The sequence below is a fragment of the Eucyclogobius newberryi genome, unplaced genomic scaffold, assembly GCF_026437365.1.
Source record: "Eucyclogobius newberryi isolate DKJ021-1_F unplaced genomic scaffold, fEucNew1.0.hap1 SCAF_9, whole genome shotgun sequence".
NCBI lineage: Eukaryota > Metazoa > Chordata > Actinopteri > Gobiiformes > Gobiidae > Eucyclogobius > Eucyclogobius newberryi.
The window spans coordinates 30,682,268-30,703,764 of NW_027316532.1; the positions used below are offsets into that span (position 1 = coordinate 30,682,268).

At 34.6% G+C, this 21,497-nt stretch overlaps 1 protein-coding gene across 1 annotated transcript in view; it reads left to right on the plus strand.

The window, feature by feature from the left end:
• Window positions 1–1,090: 1,090 nt before the first annotated feature.
• Window positions 1,091–21,497, plus strand: part of obscna (obscurin, cytoskeletal calmodulin and titin-interacting RhoGEF a) — a 44,659-nt gene continuing 24,252 nt past the window's right edge. The window contains exons 1-23 of the mRNA XM_072438806.1: window positions 1,091–1,162; window positions 1,252–1,518; window positions 1,593–1,754; window positions 1,892–1,996; window positions 2,061–2,327; window positions 2,403–2,672; window positions 2,752–3,018; window positions 3,106–3,369; window positions 3,438–3,704; window positions 3,773–4,042; window positions 4,118–4,384; window positions 5,004–5,270; window positions 5,627–5,899; window positions 5,971–6,234; window positions 6,318–6,584; window positions 6,669–6,935; window positions 7,010–7,279; window positions 7,346–7,612; window positions 7,691–7,966; window positions 8,052–8,318; window positions 8,890–9,156; window positions 20,821–21,087; window positions 21,159–21,425. Coding sequence (XP_072294907.1) covers window positions 1,123–1,162; window positions 1,252–1,518; window positions 1,593–1,754; window positions 1,892–1,996; window positions 2,061–2,327; window positions 2,403–2,672; window positions 2,752–3,018; window positions 3,106–3,369; window positions 3,438–3,704; window positions 3,773–4,042; window positions 4,118–4,384; window positions 5,004–5,270; window positions 5,627–5,899; window positions 5,971–6,234; window positions 6,318–6,584; window positions 6,669–6,935; window positions 7,010–7,279; window positions 7,346–7,612; window positions 7,691–7,966; window positions 8,052–8,318; window positions 8,890–9,156; window positions 20,821–21,087; window positions 21,159–21,425 — 5,665 coding nt within the window. The 5' untranslated portion in view covers window positions 1,091–1,122. The remainder of the gene's footprint in view (window positions 1,163–1,251; window positions 1,519–1,592; window positions 1,755–1,891; window positions 1,997–2,060; window positions 2,328–2,402; window positions 2,673–2,751; window positions 3,019–3,105; window positions 3,370–3,437; window positions 3,705–3,772; window positions 4,043–4,117; window positions 4,385–5,003; window positions 5,271–5,626; window positions 5,900–5,970; window positions 6,235–6,317; window positions 6,585–6,668; window positions 6,936–7,009; window positions 7,280–7,345; window positions 7,613–7,690; window positions 7,967–8,051; window positions 8,319–8,889; window positions 9,157–20,820; window positions 21,088–21,158; window positions 21,426–21,497) is intronic.

Genomic DNA, 21,497 nt, shown 5'->3' on the forward strand with positions numbered 1-21,497 from the left:
ACTCGACCTAGCTGACCTGTATAATTACATATGTCGGACCAGAATAGTCTCTGGTATAATCTTTATAGTGATCCATGTGCTGTATATTCTAATTACCTTTCAGGAATCTCAAACGCTTGCATTTTGAGGTACATTTCTAATTGCTTTGTTGATGCTGGTTCTGAGTTGCCTCACACCGTCATGCTATGTTTGCTGTCATACTGACACAAGGCTATTTTGGAGGTTAGAATGGGGGGAGAGATATGTCAGCTGTTCAGCACCACTCTCCATCAATGTTGAAAAAGAAGAGTAAGACGGTCTGCTTTGGGGACTGTGGACGGCCTGGGCTGCTCCCTTTTGGCAAAGTGTTTTGTTTTGTTTTTGTCTTAAAGGCTGAACACTTGGACTAATCTCTTTGTTTTCACTTGAGGATGTATTGTATTTGTCATTATGACTGGACTGAAAAGTTTCTTGCGTTGAGGTGAGTGTACCTGTTCTTACTGGTTTTAGCTGTGGATAGTTTATGAATATATATATTTGTTTACAGTTGATTTGACGTTTTGTGGCGTTTAATGAAACATGATAACCTATTACAGTTGCTCAGTATAAGAGCTTCCTTGCTATTTTTAGGAAGGTGTTAGATGTATTTTGAGGTCATAATGGAGAAGGGAGAACAACTAACTTGTATCCTTTGGCCATAATTTGTGCTTACAAGAAGGATGAAGTTTGTGTCAGTGCTCAGAGTATATTTAAAATACTGATGTCACCAGTGAGAAGTCACAGGGATTATAAGATCCTGGATCCTCAGGACTGGCATGCTGTGACGGTATTCAATCAAGATTTAAACCATTTGAAAGTGTGTTAATTATCTTTTCATTTACTAATATCAAACTGGGATCCTGACTTTTTATAATTTTCGATCATTTTAATATTCCACATCCAAACATCTCTAGGATAATGTGATATGTATTACCTGGGTTTAGTTTTCAGACAGTTTACCTTCAGTTGCATTTATTTGAGTTTGACACTGACAAAAAACAGTTTACTTCATGTAGCCTTGTTCAAAACTTCATTTACAACAACTCTTCATTGCAGCACTCATGATAATTGATGAAGGATCATTGCTGTGTCTAAATAGAAAGCATGGCAAACATGAAAACTGAAGGAGTAGTAACTGCTGCAAGTAAGATCTTAAAAAAAAACAAAAAAACTTGGTATTATTAATTGTCTTAAACGAGAGAAAACGATTGACTTCATGTTTTTGTTTGCCAGAGAACCGTTTGCAAGTAGTAAAGGGCTTGGAGGATGTGGAGGTGTCTGAATGTGAAGGGTGCTCCTTTGAGGTGACCTTGAACTTGGCCTACATAGAAGGCGCATGGAGTCGAGATGGGGTGCAGCTCAAGTCCAGACCCAACTGTCGGATTGGCACACACGGCAAAAGGCACTCCCTCATTCTCAAAAGGGTGGCTCTGGCTGACGCTGGGCTCCTGTCGTTTCAGGCCAACGGCATTCAAACATCCTGCCGACTCAGCGTCAGAGGTAAAATCTGAAGGTGTGATATCAAGTCCAATGCCAATTACATTTCTAGTCACATATTTATTGCCTTATGCCAGCCAGAGATATACAAATTACCAAAGAGTTGGAGGATGTTGACATAGTAGAGCGTCAGCAGGTGACTTTCTTGTGTGAAGTCAACCAGGAGGATGTGGATGCTAGGTGGTACAGGGATGACTGCCGAATCCGTGCTGGAGACAACATCAAGATCAGACATCAAGGTATATCAATTATAACATGAATGGATTGCTGAAGCAGTTGACAGCAAATGTTGTATGTGTTTATCTTATTGAACCAGCTCTATCCTTTGCACAGCTTAGTTTGATACACTTCTTTACATATATTGTATTGTTTTCAGGAAAGACCCACATCCTAGGTTTTAAGTCCGTGCGGCCTGAGCATGCAGGAGAGATACGATTTACAGCTGAGCGAGTGTCTTCATATGCAACACTCACAGTAAAAGGTAGTTCATGAAAGGTTAAGGTTTTACTATTCAATCGGGTAAAACTGACATGTTCCTTTCCTAGAGCTTCCAGTCCAAATTATCCGGCCTTTAAGAGTTAAAATTGCCATGTATCGTCACAGAGGTTTGCTCGAGTGCCAAGTGTCCCGACCAAATGCTCAGGTTAAATGGTACAAGAGTGGGAGGGAGCTTCTGCCCAGTAAGAAGTACCAACTCATCAGTCAAGACATCTACAGACAGCTAACCATTGACGATGTATGCTCCTCTGATGAGGATACCTACACCTGTGATGCAGGAGATGACAAAACGTCTTGCCAACTTTTTGTTGAGGGTGAGATTGATATTTTAAGTCACAAGTTGTGTTAGTCCGCAACGGCCTGTTGTAACATTTTGGCTGTATTTGTAGAGCAGGCTATCGCCATAGTGAAAGGAATGAGGTCAGTGGAGGTGATGGAACCAAAGCCTGCTCGGTTCAAAGTGGAGACAAATATTAAGTCAGTAAGAGCTCCAAGATGGACACTCAGTGGAGAAGGTCTTGAGCAGAGTCAGGCTGTGGACATTGACAGAGATGGCACAATTCACAGCCTCTGCTTCACCTCTACTGACAGCTCAATGTCTGGTCCTGTGCTTTTTGTGGCGGGAAAGAGTAAATCCACTGCTCAACTTACAGTGAAAGGTAAGATGAGAATTGAGTAATAACATCATCTTTTCTGCAATCAGAACATGAATGTGTGAAAACAACTCTTCCTCTTCAGAGCGGCCTCTTCAGGTGGCTCGTCACCTGGATGACGTGGAAGCTAAAGAGAACGGCACTGTCAGCCTGAGCTGCGAGTTCGCCCCATCACCTCGAGTCATCCACTGGTATAAAGGACGCACGGCTTTAAAGAACTCAAACAAATACAGCATGAAGAGAGACGGGAAGCGGGCAGAACTCACCATTCATGGCCTGGCTGCTGTCGACGCTGGACAGTACCGTTGCATGGCTGGAGGTGCACAGAGCGCTGGGAGTGTCAAGGTAGAAGGTGTGTATTGCATAATGATGGCATTTTTAAAGGGAATATCTATTATACATACATACTTTATACCACAATAATTGTTTGTTTCTTTAGTGCGAACACTCAAATTTGTAAAGCACATTGAGGCCGTGGAGATTGAGGAGGATGGCGCGGCCAGATTCTCGTGTGAGCTCAATTATGTCGTCGGGAATGTTGACTGGCTCCTGAACAACATCCGCCTTATTTCAAATGCCGTAAACAAGATTCAGCACATGGGCACAATTCACAGCCTCACTATAATCAAGCTTCGAGCACAAGACAGCAGAATCACTTTCAAAGCAGGCCTCCTTTGTGAGACTACGACGCTCAAAGTTAAAGGTAAGCAAGCAATTAAAATACTTTTTCCACGCATGGATACATATTTAACAAAAGCATCTTTCTTTTAGAACGTCCAGCGGTGTTTTTGAAGTCACTAGAAGATGTTTCCGGGGAAGAGCAAGGGGAGGTTTGTCTACAGTGCGAAGTTTCCAAAGAGACAGTGAGTCCTGTTTGGAAAAAGGATGATGTGGTCCTGATGCCCAATGACAAACATGAGCTAGTGCAGTTTGGAAAGTCCCTTGCATTAGTTATTCACTCACTCTGCAAGGACGATACAGGAAACTACACATGTGAGCTTGGCACCAGCAAGACCAAGGCGAAGCTCATAGTTCATGGTAGGTAGGGAAGTATGTGAAGTATCGAAATAAATAAAACATATAGTAAAACTTTTTTGGGTCGCCAGATTTGCACATATCGATCGTTCAGCGGCTTAAAACCACTGCAGTATTGGAAGGCGAAAGCTGCACATTTGAGTGTGTTCTCTCGCACGGCCTTACTGATGAAGCCTGTTGGACTATCAATGGTCAGACTGTGGCTAGCAACAATCGAATTCAGCTTGAACAGAATTGCCGCAAGTACAAGCTGACCATTAAGGATGCCGTTCTTTCTGATGCTGGAGATGTGGTTTTCACTGTGAAAGACCTGAGCTGTAGGACAATGCTGTTTGTCAAAGGTAAAGAATACAAAGCGGTAAAAATCAATCAATTAATAAAATAATTGACACGTTTTTTTTCTGTCTTGTCTCTAGAGAAGCCGGTGCACATCTTCAGAGATCTGCTGAATGTGAAGGCAGTGCCAGGTGAAGATGCAGAGCTGAGCTGTGAGATCACAAAGTCAGAGGTCACCATCCAATGGCTAAAAAATGGCCGCCTTTTGAGACCGAGCCCTAAATATTTGATGTCTGTGGAAAACAACATGGCGCGACTTTTAATAACGAACACCACAATTAAGGACTCTGGGGAATACTGCTGTGAGGCGGATGGAGTTGCTACAAGGGCCAAGCTTGAAGTCCGAGGTAAAGATTAGGTTTCAGTTGAATTCTCTGTAACACTTCACAATAACTACACTTTTAATAGCCTTAATAAAGCATGAATAAGTTTAGAAAGAATGATTCAGGCTTTGTAAGCACTTAATTTATACCCAACGATTTATTACCCCCACCCTGCCCAGAGGATAATCTGATTTCACATCCTGCTTAGATTTTCTAAAGTAAAGCTGTTGTTTCAACAATTCCTTGCTAAGCTATTTTCACTAAAACTCAGCTTATGGGAAAGTCCTGGCCGAATCCATATAAAAGTCCTATTAAATTGTGGATTTAAAAAATGTGTGTGTTTGGAGAACAAACTAACCCTGCTTTGGCAAAATGGAAAACGTCCTGGAATTATAAGCACGATTATGCAGCAAATCAGCTTGAATGAACCTTTAAACCTGTTACAATGGTGTTTCCACATCATTAGTTTCCTCACAGTTGTGTTTTGTTTGCTTGAGGTATCTTGAAATGCGCTGCAGCGGAGGCTTTAGTGCTCGAGTGAGGCCGAATTTGCATTAAGACTTTCTTCATGCTTTATTTACAATAGATTTAATTAAGATGTAGTTATCATAAAGTGGTACTTAATTCTGTCAATTCTGTGCAGAACTCCAGCACACCTTTGCACAAGAGTTGAAAGACACACGTGGAGAGGAAAAGGGGCGAGCAGTCCTGGAGTGTGAGACCAGGCGACCGGCCAAACGTGTGAAATGGCTCAAAGGCATGGTGGAGCTGCGGGCTGGAAGAAAGTATGTCATGAAGCAGAAAGGTGTGTTGCTGTCGCTGACCATCGTCTCCCTGGAAAAGACTGACACAGATGTTTATATTTGTGACGTCGGCACCATGCAAAGCCGCGCCCAGCTGACTGTGCAAGGTGAGATTTTGAGTCTGCGTGAACTTAGTTGGATAGTTAGCCATAATCATCCCGCTGCTGCAGTCAAAAGTACTTTTCACAGGTATCCATCTGTCATTTCTATTGTTGGTGTCCAATATTTATATACCGGTACATTGGGGCAGTCCAAATACACATGATAGTGATGTGTTATTTGGCTTCCCCCCTTTTTTATCATCAGTGGACACAAGAGTTAATGTTGTCACGCTAACACATTTACCCAACTCAGTCATAACTAACAGGGCAAATCTAATATATTCCACCCTCTAACAAGATGCCTGTGTTACTTACATCTACTGTCAGAAGTTTTGATATTATGCAGCATTTTATTTTTTCAGATGAGAAAGTCACCATTCTGGAGGAACTTGAAGATATCGAGTGTCTTGAAAGCGATACCGTCACTTTCCGGTGTCGCATCTGTCCCAGCGATTTTATCAACGTGAAGTGGTATTTGGACGAAACTCTGCTCTACACCAATGACCTGAATGAGATCCAGGTCATGCAAGCAGGTTACCATGCTCTCACGTTCAAACAGCTCGCGCGCAAAGACACAGGCACCATTTCATTCTCAGCTGGTGACAAGCGATCATATGCATCACTGTTGGTTAGAGGTAAGTGCTCTTTTGTCTTTGACTCCAAATGTATTTAAACTTTATGAAACCTGGTGTCTTTTCATTACCAGAGAGAAGGCCCACTATTATCAAAGCGTTGGAGGACTGTGAGGCCGTGGAAGGAGGTGGTCTGGTGTTGTCATGTATCACATCTAAACCATGTCATATCTTGTGGTACAAAGATGGCTGCTTGATGTGGAGCTCATCCAGATATTATGCCAGCCGTTCTGAATGTGAAGCTCGTCTAACAATCCGCGAGGTCTTGCCAAGTGACGCAGGGGTCTATGAGTGCAGTGCTGGCTCTGTTATCACCAGCGCTGTTATCACTGTAAAGGGTAATGTTTTTTATTTAATGTACTGAACAGTGATTGTGATATTTCAGTATGAATTTTGCCACTTACTAACGTCGTATTAACAGCCATTCCAGCAGAGTTCCTCCAAATGCTAAAGTTCATGGAGGCCAGAGAAGGCGAGACAGTGATCCTGACATGTGAGTATTCTCTGCCTGGAGTCCTGGTTCATTGGTGGAAGGGTTTGGAGGGAATCCGATCTGGTGAAAAGTTTGTCATGAAACAAAAAAAGACCATTAACTCCCTCACCATCAAAGCGGTCAGGCCGGAGGACTCAGGAGAATATACCTGTCAATGCCGCAACCATCGCACTGCAGCTTGCCTCAAAGTTCATGGTAAATTCACATAACGTTACTATGCATCAATGTAAGAAGACACAATTTGCCTTTGTTATAAATATGATCTTTACTTTCTTCCAGCTATTCCGATAACATTTGTTCAACCTTTAAAGCCGATTCAAGCAGATGAGGGCACAAATGTGGTTTTGCGCTGCGAGTTGTCCAAGCCTGGTGTTCCAGTGCAATGGTGGAAAGAAGATGAGCTTTTGAGAAATGGGGTTAAGCACCAAATAAGGAAGTGGGAAACCACTTTGGAGCTTATGATATGGAAACCAGTTCCAGCGGACAGTGGGGAGTACAGTTGTGTGTGTGCTGACCAGAAGACTTCAGCCAATGTCAACATAATAGGTATAGGTCAATACACCGTTCATTTATTGTCAAGTTTAGGATGGTAAGCTCATCTGTTGTTTGTGGCCCTTAAGATCTTCCTGTCACCTTTAAGCAAAAGCTTCGGAATGTCTTGATAGAAGAAGGAAATGTTGCTATTCTTCGGTGTGAGCTGTCCAAAGCTGGTCATTCTGTTGAGTGGAGGAGAAGGGGAGAAGAGCACATGAGAAATGGAGAGAAATACCACATCAGACAAAGGGAGACGCTGGTGGAGCTGAGGGTCTTTGATGTGACGCCAGAGGACAGCGATATCTATACATGTATTTGTGAGAATATCGAGACCACTGCAACTCTTACTGTGAATGGTATGGTTGTTTACTCTTCGTCACTCTGTTACTCCTAACATTAATATTCAAATGATTATTTTCCAGCTGTGCCAATAACCTTCAAACAGAAACTGAAAAATGTACAGATTGAAGAAGGACTGAATATTACACTTCATTGTGTGGTTTCCAAAGCCAATGTCCCAGTAGTGTGGAGACTTGGAGGAGAACTGTTAGAAAATGGAGAAAAGTTCCAAATTAAACAACGGGATACAGTCCATGAGCTGGTTATTACAGATGCTGAACCAGAGGACAGTGGAATCTACACTTGCACATGCAGGGAGCAAAGGACAAAGTCCACAGTCAAAGTTGTTGGTATGTTACAAGAATTTACTGTGGAAATTGTATATCATGTTGTTAATTTGTCGTATACATACATTTTTCTTATGACAGCCATTCCTGCGACATTCAGAGTCACCCTCAAGAACCTGCAGATTGAGGAGGGAAGCAGTGTGACTTTACGCTGTGAGCTCTCAAAGAAAGGAGTGACCGTGACGTGGCAGAGGAACGGTGCCATGATATCTGAGGAAGTATCTCGAGGGAGGTATCAGATCAAACAAGAAGGAAAGACAGTCCAGTTGACCATCGCCAAAGTCCAACTAGAAGACACTGGAAAGTACAGCTGCATTACTGGTGATGAGAAAACATCAGCTGAACTCAATGTTAGACGTGAGTGTCTAAAGCGATACTATAATAACATCACTAACAGGAAAATGTCTATGGATTTAGTTCATGTGTGTCATATGTATTTTAGCTCTTCCGGTAACATTCAAGCGTGAGCTTCAGCGCATTGTTGTGAAAGAGGGGGACATTGGCACTTTCAGCTGTGAGCTCTCCAAACCTGGAGCACCAGTTGAATGGAAAAAAGGCAGAGTACTTCTGAAACCAGGCACCAAATATGAGATGAAGCTGGAAGGAAAAATAACTAAATTAATCATCAACGAAATAGAGGATAGTGATGCTGGCAACTACACATGTAAGACTACAGACGGCCAGACAACAGCTGAGCTCATTGTACAAGGTAAGGTGCACAATGTATGTTTTCCTATATGTACGTGTTGTGTATATAATGTAGTATTATACCAATTCAAATGTGTATTATGTGTAACTGCAATGTTTTTCCCCCAATTTATTCAATAGTATCAGCGAAACGCAAGTGTAACAGAGGTCAGCTTCAAAGCTCCAATCTTAAATCCTATTCATAGTGTGAACCCCTTTTACGACCCCATTTTACTTAGTGGTATTTGTGACATGTTAACAAAAGTCATTTCCTTGCACAATTTTCATCATTTATACACTAGGAATGGATTATTCACACAATCCATTTCTTTCATTATCATAAATATTGATGACACACATGTGTACTATATGTTACATTGCCTGCTCCCTCCAAACCAGTAGAATAATCTGTAATGGTCATTACAGTAATCAGACACAGATTATCATTCACCCTGTTCTATGAATACTAAAGTAGTCTAGAAATGCACAATGAGCATTCAGCAGAACATATCTAGACTGTTTTAGTATATTGTGATTATTATTACAGCAAAACGTTTGTCTTTTTGATCACATTTGTGTCTGGTCATCTACAGACTCCCCTCCAAGCTTTAAAACACCTCTACTTAACCAAGAAGTAATGGAAGGCAACAGTGTGGTTCTGCACTGTGAACTTAGCAAAGCGGCCTCCTCAGTGGAGTGGAGGAGGCATGGTGAACTACTGCGAAATGGAGACGACTATCAGATAAGGAAGAAAGAACTTTTGTTGGAATTGAAGATAATGAAAACTGATATTGATGATGGAGGAGAATATACATGCATATGTGGTGATCAGAGGACAACTGCAACCATCACAGTCAATGGTGAGTGCTGTGTGTGGCTAGTTATTACCTTTTATAGTATACATTTTTATTTGGATGTCACAGACCACAGACATTGTCATACTTTGTTTCCTTTTACTGAGCCGCCAAAGTTCATGTGTTGGCAAAACATACCTAGGCATTCTACAATCTTACATTCTACAATCTTACATTCTACAATCTTACATTCTACAATCTTACATTCTACAATCTTACATTCTACAATCTTACATTCTACAATCTAACATTCTACAATCTTACATTCTACAATCTAACGTTCTACAATCTTACATTCTACAATCTTACATTCTACAATCTAACATTCTACAATCTTACATTCTACAATCTAACATTCTACAATCTTACATTCTACAATCTTACATTCTACAATCTTACAGTCTACAATCTAACGTTCTACAATCTTACATTCTACAATCTTACGTTCTACAATCTTACATTCTACAATCTAACATTCTACAATCTTACATTCTACAATCTTACATTCTACAATCTTACATTCTACAATCTTACATTCTACAATCTAACGTTCTACAATCTTACATTCTACAATCTTACGTTCTACAATCTTACATTCTACAATCTTACATTCTACAATCTTACGTTCTACAATCTTACATTCTACAATCTTACGTTCTACAATCTTACATTCTACAATCTTACGTTCTACAATCTTACATTCTACAATCTAACATTCTACAATCTTACATTCTACAATCTTACATTCTACAATCTTACATTCTACAATCTAACATTCTACAATCTTACATTCTACAATCTTACGTTCTACAATCTTACATTCTACAATCTAACATTCTACAATCTTACATTCTACAATCTTACATTCTACAATCTTACATTCTACAATCTAACATTCTACAATCTAACATTCTACAATCTAACATTCTACAATCTTACATTCTACAATCTAACATTCTACAATCTTACATTCTACAATCTTACATTCTACAATCTTACATTCTACAATCTAACATTCTACAATCTTACATTCTACAATCTTACGTTCTACAATCTTACATTCTACAATCTAACATTCTACAATCTTACATTCTACAATCTAACATTCTACAATCTTACGTTCTACAATCTTACATTCTACAATCTTACATTCTACAATCTTACGTTCTACAATCTAACATTCTACAATCTTACGTTCTACAATCTTACATTCTACAATCTTACGTTCTACAATCTTACATTCTACAATCTTACGTTCTACAATCTTACATTCTACAATCTAACATTCTACAATCTTACGTTCTACAATCTTACATTCTACAATCTAACATTCTACAATCTTACATTCTACAATCTTACATTCTACAATCTTACGTTCTACAATCTTACATTCTACAATCTAACGTTCTGCAATCTAACATTCTACAATCTAACATTCTACAATCTTACATTCTACAATCTTACATTCTACAATCTTACATTCTACAATCTTACGTTCTACAATCTTACGTTCTACAATCTTACGTTCTACAATCTTACATTCTACAATCTTACGTTCTACAATCTTACATTCTACAATCTAACATTCTACAATCTTACATTCTACAATCTTACATTCTACAATCTAACATTCTACAATCTAACATTCTACAATCTTACATTCTACAATCTAACATTCTACAATCTAACATTCTACAATCTTACATTCTACAATCTTACATTCTACAATCTTACATTCTACAATCTTACATTCTACAATCTTACGTTCTACAATCTAACATTCTACAATCTAACATTCTACAATCTAACATTCTACAATCTTACGTTCTACAATCTTACATTCTACAATCTTACGTTCTACAATCTTACATTCTACAATCTTACGTTCTACAATCTAACATTCTACAATCTAACATTCTACAATCTTACATTCTACAATCTTACGTTCTACAATCTTACATTCTACAATCTAACATTCTACAATCTTACGTTCTACAATCTTACATTCTACAATCTAACATTCTACAATCTTACGTTCTACAATCTTACGTTCTACAATCTTACATTCTACAATCTTACGTTCTACAATCTTACATTCTACAATCTAACAATCTACAATCTAACATTCTACAATCTTACATTCTACAATCTTACATTCTACAATCTTACGTTCTACAATCTTACATTCTACAATCTAACATTCTACAATCTTACATTCTACAATCTAACATTCTACAATCTTACATTCTACAATCTAACATTCTACAATCTTACATTCTACAATCTTACATTCTACAATCTTACGTTCTACAATCTAACATTCTACAATCTTACGTTCTACAATCTTACATTCTACAATCTTACGTTCTACAATCTTACATTCTACAATCTTACGTTCTACAATCTTACATTCTACAATCTAACATTCTACAATCTTACGTTCTACAATCTTACGTTCTACAATCTAACATTCTACAATCTTACGTTCTACAATCTTACATTCTACAATCTTACGTTCTACAATCTTACATTCTACAATCTAACGTTCTACAATCTAACATTCTACAATCTAACATTCTACAATCTTACATTCTACAATCTTACATTCTACAATCTTACATTCTACAATCTTACGTTCTACAATCTTACGTTCTACAATCTTACGTTCTACAATCTTACATTCTACAATCTTACGTTCTACAATCTTACATTCTACAATCTAACATTCTACAATCTTACATTCTACAATCTTACATTCTACAATCTAACATTCTACAATCTAACATTCTACAATCTTACATTCTACAATCTAACATTCTACAATCTAACATTCTACAATCTTACATTCTACAATCTTACATTCTACAATCTTACGTTCTACAATCTTACATTCTACAATCTTACGTTCTACAATCTTACATTCTACAATCTTACGTTCTACAATCTTACATTCTACAATCTAACATTCTACAATCTTACGTTCTACAATCTTACATTCTACAATCTAACATTCTACAATCTTACGTTCTACAATCTTAAATTCTACAATCTTACGTTCTACAATCTTACATTCTACAATCTAACGTTCTACAATCTAACATTCTACAATCTTACATTCTACAATCTTACATTCTACAATCTTACGTTCTACAATCTTACATTCTACAATCTTACATTCTACAATCTAACATTCTACAATCTTACATTCTACAATCTAACATTCTACAATCTTACATTCTACAATCTTACATTCTACAATCTAACATTCTACAATCTTACATTCTACAATCTTACATTCTACAATCTAACATTCTACAATCTTACGTTCTACAATCTTACGTTCTACAATCTTACATTCTACAATCTTACATTCTACAATCTTACATTCTACAATCTTACATTCTACAATCTTACGTTCTACAATCTTACATTCTACAATCTTACATTCTACAATCTAACATTCTACAATCTTACATTCTACAATCTTACATTCTACAATCTTACATTCTACAATCTTACATTCTACAATCTAACATTCTACAATCTTACGTTCTACAATCTTACATTCTACAATCTTACGTTCTACAATCTTACGTTCTACAATCTTACGTTCTACAATCTAACATTCTACAATCTTACATTCTACAATCTTACATTCTACAATCTTACATTCTACAATCTAACATTCTACAATCTTACATTCTACAATCTTACATTCTACAATCTAACATTCTACAATCTTACATTCTACAATCTTACGTTCTACAATCTTACATTCTACTTTCTTACATTCTACAATCTTACATTCTACAATCTAACATTCTACAATCTTACATTCTACAATCTTACATTCTACAATCTAACATTCTACAATCTTACATTCTACAATCTAACATTCTACAATCTTACATTCTACAATATTACATTCTACAATCTAACATTCTACAATCTTACATTCTACAATCTTACATTCTACAATCTTACATTCTACAATCTAACATTCTACAATCTAACATTCTACAATCTTACATTCTACAATCTTACATTCTACAATCTTACGTTCTACAATCTTACGTTCTACAATCTTACGTTCTACAATCTTACATTCTACAATCTTACGTTCTACAATCTTACATTCTACAATCTAACATTCTACAATCTTACATTCTACAATCTTACATTCTACAATCTAACATTCTACAATCTAACATTCTACAATCTTACATTCTACAATCTAACATTCTACAATCTAACATTCTACAATCTTACATTCTACAATCTTACATTCTACAATCTTACGTTCTACAATCTTACATTCTACAATCTTACGTTCTACAATCTTACATTCTACAATCTTACGTTCTACAATCTTACATTCTACAATCTAACATTCTACAATCTTACGTTCTACAATCTTACATTCTACAATCTAACATTCTACAATCTTACGTTCTACAATCTTACATTCTACAATCTTACGTTCTACAATCTTACATTCTACAATCTAACGTTCTACAATCTAACATTCTACAATCTTACATTCTACAATCTTACATTCTACAATCTTACGTTCTACAATCTTACATTCTACAATCTTACATTCTACAATCTAACATTCTACAATCTTACATTCTACAATCTAACATTCTACAATCTTACATTCTACAATCTTACATTCTACAATCTAACATTCTACAATCTTACATTCTACAATCTTACATTCTACAATCTAACATTCTACAATCTTACGTTCTACAATCTTACGTTCTACAATCTTACATTCTACAATCTTACATTCTACAATCTTACATTCTACAATCTTACATTCTACAATCTTACTTTCTACTTTCTTACATTCTACAATCTTACATTCTACAATCTAACATTCTACAATCTTACATTCTACAATCTTACATTCTACAATCTTACATTCTACAATCTTACATTCTACAATCTAACATTCTACAATCTTACATTCTACAATCTTACATTCTACAATCTTACGTTCTACAATCTTACGTTCTACAATCTTACGTTCTACAATCTAACATTCTACAATCTTACATTCTACAATCTTACATTCTACAATCTAACATTCTACAATCTTACATTCTACAATCTTACATTCTACAATCTAACATTCTACAATCTTACATTCTACAATCTTACGTTCTACAATCTTACATTCTACTTTCTTACATTCTACAATCTTACATTCTACAATCTAACATTCTACAATCTTACATTCTACAATCTTACATTCTACAATCTAACATTCTACAATCTTACATTCTACAATCTAACATTCTACAATCTTACATTCTACAATATTACATTCTACAATCTAACATTCTACAATCTTACATTCTACAATCTTACATTCTACAATCTTACATTCTACAATCTAACATTCTACAATCTAACATTCTACAATCTTACATTCTACAATCTTACGTTCTACAATCTAACATTCTACAATCTTACATTCTACAATCTTACATTCTACAATCTTACGTTCTACAATCTTACATTCTACAATCTTACGTTCTACAATCTTACATTCTACAATCTAACATTCTACAATCTTACGTTCTACAATCTTACATTCTACAATCTAACATTCTACAATCTTACGTTCTACAATCTTACATTCTACAATCTTACGTTCTACAATCTTACATTCTACAATCTAACGTTCTGCAATCTAACATTCTACAATCTAACATTCTACAATCTTACATTCTACAATCTTACATTCTACAATCTTACATTCTACAATCTTACGTTCTACAATCTTACGTTCTACAATCTTACGTTCTACAATCTTACATTCTACAATCTTACGTTCTACAATCTTACATTCTACAATCTAACATTCTACAATCTTACATTCTACAATCTTACATTCTACAATCTAACATTCTACAATCTAACATTCTACAATCTTACATTCTACAATCTAACATTCTACAATCTAACATTCTACAATCTTACATTCTACAATCTTACATTCTACAATCTTACATTCTACAATCTTACATTCTACAATCTTACGTTCTACAATCTAACATTCTACAATCTAACATTCTACAATCTAACATTCTACAATCTTACGTTCTACAATCTTACATTCTACAATCTTACGTTCTACAATCTTACATTCTACAATCTTACGTTCTACAATCTAACATTCTACAATCTAACATTCTACAATCTTACATTCTACAATCTTACGTTCTACAATCTTACATTCTACAATCTAACATTCTACAATCTTACGTTCTACAATCTTACATTCTACAATCTAACATTCTACAATCTTACGTTCTACAATCTTACGTTCTACAATCTTACATTCTACAATCTTACGTTCTACAATCTTACATTCTACAATCTAACGTTCTACAATCTAACATTCTACAATCTTACATTCTACAATCTTACATTCTACAATCTTACGTTCTACAATCTTACATTCTACAATCTTACATTCTACAATCTAACATTCTACAATCTTACATTCTACAATCTAACATTCTACAATCTTACATTCTACAATCTAACATTCTACAATCTTACATTCTACAATCTTACATTCTACAATCTTACGTTCTACAATCTAACATTCTACAATCTTACGTTCTACAATCTTACATTCTACAATCTTACGTTCTACAATCTTACATTCTACAATCTTACGTTCTACAATCTTACATTCTACAATCTAACATTCTACAATCTTACGTTCTACAATCTTACGTTCTACAATCTAACATTCTACAATCTTACGTTCTACAATCTTACATTCTACAATCTTACGTTCTACAATCTTACATTCTACAATCTAACGTTCTACAATCTAACATTCTACAATCTAACATTCTACAATCTTACATTCTACAATCTTACATTCTACAATCTTACATTCTACAATCTTACGTTCTACAATCTAACATTCTACAATCTAACATTCTACAATCTTACATTCTACAATCTTACGTTCTACAATCTTACATTCTACAATCTAACATTCTACAATCTTACGTTCTACAATCTTACATTCTACAATCTAACATTCTACAATCTAACATTCTACAATCTTACATTCTACAATCTTACGTTCTACAATCTTACATTCTACAATCTAACATTCTACAATCTTACGTTCTACAATCTTACATTCTACAATCTAACATTCTACAATCTTACGTTCTACAATCTTACGTTCTACAATCTTACATTCTACAATCTTACGTTCTACAATCTTACATTCTACAATCTAACGTTCTACAATCTAACATTCTACAATCTTACATTCTACAATCTTACATTCTACAATCTTACGTTCTACAATCTTACATTCTACAATCTTACATTCTACAATCTAACATTCTACAATCTTACATTCTACAATCTAACATTCTACAATCTTACATTCTACAATCTAACATTCTACAATCTTACATTCTACAATCTTACATTCTACAATCTTACGTTCTACAATCTAACATTCTACAATCTTACGTTCTACAATCTTACATTCTACAATCTTACGTTCTACAATCTTACATTCTACAATCTTACGTTCTACAATCTTACATTCTACAATCTAACATTCTACAATCTTACGTTCTACAATCTTACGTTCTACAATCTAACATTCTACAATCTTACGTTCTACAATCTTACATTCTACAATCTTACGTTCTACAATCTTACATTCTACAATCTAACGTTCTACAATCTAACATTCTACAATCTAACATTCTACAATCTTACATTCTACAATCTTACATTCTACAATCTTACATTCTACAATCTTACGTTCTACAATCTTACGTTCTACAATCTTACGTTCTACAATCTTACATTCTACAATCTTACGTTCTACAATCTTACATTCTACAATCTAACATTCTACAATCTTACATTCTACAATCTTACATTCTACAATCTAACATTCTACAATCTAACATTCTACAATCTTACATTCTACAATCTAACATTCTACAATCTAACATTCTACAATCTTACATTCTACAATCTTACATTCTACAATCTTACGTTCTACAATCTTACATTCTACAATCTTACGTTCTACAATCTTACATTCTACAATCTTACGTTCTACAATCTTACATTCTACAATCTAACATTCTACAATCTTACGTTCTACAATCTTACATTCTACAATCTAACATTCTACAATCTTACGTTCTACAATCTTAAATTCTACAATCTTACGTTCTACAATCTTACATTCTACAATCTAACGTTCTACAATCTAACATTCTACAATCTTACATTCTACAATCTTACATTCTACAATCTTACGTTCTACAATCTTACATTCTACAATCTTACATTCTACAATCTAACATTCTACAATCTTACATTCTACAATCTAACATTCTACAATCTTACATTCTACAATCTTACATTCTACAATCTAACATTCTACAATCTTACATTCTACAATCTTACATTCTACAATCTAACATTCTACAATCTTACGTTCTACAATCTTACGTTCTACAATCTTACATTCTACAATCTTACATTCTACAATCTTACATTCTACAATCTTACATTCTACAATCTTACGTTCTACAATCTTACATTCTACAATCTTACATTCTACAATCTAACATTCTACAATCTTACATTCTACAATCTTACATTCTACAATCTTACATTCTACAATCTTACATTCTACAATCTAACATTCTACAATCTTACATTCTACAATCTTACATTCTACAATCTTACGTTCTACAATCTTACGTTCTACAATCTTACGTTCTACAATCTAACATTCTACAATCTTACATTCTACAATCTTACATTCTACAATCTAACATTCTACAATCTTACATTCTACAATCTTACATTCTACAATCTAACATTCTACAATCTTACATTCTACAATCTTACGTTCTACAATCTTACATTCTACTTTCTTACATTCTACAATCTTACATTCTACAATCTAACATTCTACAATCTTACATTCTACAATCTTACATTCTACAATCTAACATTCTACAATCTTACATTCTACAATCTAACATTCTACAATCTTACATTCTACAATATTACATTCTACAATCTAACATTCTACAATCTTACATTCTACAATCTTACATTCTACAATCTTACATTCTACAATCTAACATTCTACAATCTAACATTCTACAATCTTACATTCTACAATCTTACATTCTACAATCTTACGTTCTACAATCTTACGTTCTACAATCTTACGTTCTACAATCTTACATTCTACAATCTTACGTTCTACAATCTTACATTCTACAATCTAACATTCTACAATCTTACATTCTACAATCTTACATTCTACAATCTAACATTCTACAATCTAACATTCTACAATCTTACATTCTACAATCTAACATTCTACAATCTAACATTCTACAATCTTACATTCTACAATCTTACATTCTACAATCTTACGTTCTACAATCTTACATTCTACAATCTTACGTTCTACAATCTTACATTCTACAATCTTACGTTCTACAATCTTACATTCTACAATCTAACATTCTACAATCTTACGTTCTACAATCTTACATTCTACAATCTAACATTCTACAATCTTACGTTCTACAATCTTACATTCTACAATCTTACGTTCTACAATCTTACATTCTACAATCTAACGTTCTACAATCTAACATTCTACAATCTTACGTTCTACAATCTTACATTCTACAATCTTACGTTCTACAATCTTACATTCTACTTTCTTACATTCTACAATCTTACATTCTACAATCTAACATTCTACAATCTTACATTCTACAATCTTACATTCTACAATCTAACATTCTACAATCTTACATTCTACAATCTAACATTCTACAATCTTACATTCTACAATATTACATTCTACAATCTAACATTCTACAATCTTACATTCTACAATCTTACATTCTACAATCTTACATTCTACAATCTAACATTCTACAATCTAACATTCTACAATCTTACATTCTACAATCTTACATTCTACAATCTTACGTTCTACAATCTTACATTCTACAATCTTACGTTCTACAATCTTACATTCTACAATCTTACGTTCTACAATCTTACATTCTACAATCTAACATTCTACAATCTTACGTTCTACAATCTTACATTCTACAATCTAACATTCTACAATCTTACGTTCTACAATCTTACATTCTACAATCTTACGTTCTACAATCTTACATTCTACAATCTAACGTTCTACAATCTTACATTCTACAATCTTACATTCTACAATCTTACGTTCTACAATCTTACATTCTACAATCTGACGTTCTACAATCTTACATTCTACAATCTTACGTTCTACAATCTTACATTCTACAATCTAACGTTCTACAATCTAACATTCTACAATCTTACATTCTACAATCTAACATTCTACAATCTTACATTCTACAATCTTACATTCTACAATCTAACATTCTACAATCTAACATTCTACAATCTTACATTCTACAATCTTACATTCTACAATCTTACGTTCTACAATCTTACATTCTACAATCTTACGTTCTACAATCTTACATTCTACAATCTTACGTTCTACAATCTTACATTCTACAATCTTACGTTCTACAATCTTACATTCTACAATCTAACATTCTACAATCTAACATTCTACAATCTAACATTCTACAATCTTACATTCTACAATCTTACATTCTACAATCTTACGTTCTACAATCTTACGTTCTACAATCTTACGTTCTACAATCTAACATTCTACAATCTTACATTCTACAATCTTACATTCTACAATCTAACATTCTACAATCTTACGTTCTACAATCTAACATTCTACAATCTTACATTCTACAATCTAACATTCTACAATCTAACGTTCTACAATCTTATGTTCTACAATCTTACATTCTACAATCTAACATTCTACAATCTAACATTCTACAATCTAACATTCTACAATCTAACATTCTACAATCTTACATTCTACAATCTAACATTCTACAATCTTACATTCTACAATCTTACATTCTACAATCTTACATTCTACGTTCTACAATCTTACATTCTACGTTCTACAATCTTACATTCTACAATCTTACATTCTACAATCTTACATTCTACAATCTAACATTCTACAATCTAACATTCTACAATCTAACATTCTACGTTCTACAATCTTACATTCTACAATCTTACATTCTACAATCTTACATTCAACAAACTTACATTCTACAATCTTACATTCTACAATCTAACATTCTACAATCTAACATTCTACAATCTAACATTCTACGTTCTACAATCTTACATTCTACAATCTTACATTCTACAATCTTACATTCTACAAACTTACATTCTACAATCTTACATTCTACAATCTAACATTCTACAATCTAACATTCTACAATCTAACATTCTACGTTCTACAATCTTACATTCTACAATCTTACATTCTACAATCTTACATTCTACAATCTTACATTCTACAATCTTACATTCTACAATCTAACATTCTACAATCTAACATTCTACAATCTAACATTCTACGTTCTACAATCTTACATTCTACAATCTTACATTCTACAATCTTACATTCTACAAACTTACATTCTACAAACTTACATTCTACAATCTTACTCCTGTTAGAGCGTCCTGTTAAATTCCTCCAAGAGCTGAAGAATATTGAGGTTCAGGAAGGAAACGGAGTGACTCTCTGCTGTGAGTTTTCCAAACCAGATTTCTTTGTTCAATGGCTGAAAGGAGACATTGAGCTTACAAATGGAGAGAAGTATCAAATGAAGAAAAACGGCTGCAAAATGGAACTTCTTATTAAGAAAAGTCAACCAGCTGACAGTGGTCTATACAGCTGTGTATGCGATGATATCAAATCAATGGCAAATGTCCAAATCACAGGTACTAAAACAATATTTATCAACTGAAATATGATTATAACTTAATGATGCATGTCTAATGTGAAATTGCAGCTATTCCAGTGACATTTAAACAGAAGTTAAAGAACCAGGAAGCAGTGGAGGAGGGCAATGTGACGCTGCGCTGTGAGATCTCCAAGTCTGGAGCCACGGTGGAGTGGAGGAAAGATGCCCAGCTCCTGATCTGTGGTCAAAAGTACCAATCAAAGCAGGAGGGAAGAGTGGCTGAGATGATGATTAACAATTTGACTCTGAAAGATGCCGGGGAGTACAGTTGTTCTGTTGGCAACGCTGTGACTGCTGCTGAGATCAAAGTAAGAGGTAAGCATCAAATCATTACTTACAGTTACAGTTGAGGCAAAGGTGAGTTGTAGCATAGTTTACTTTTGAATT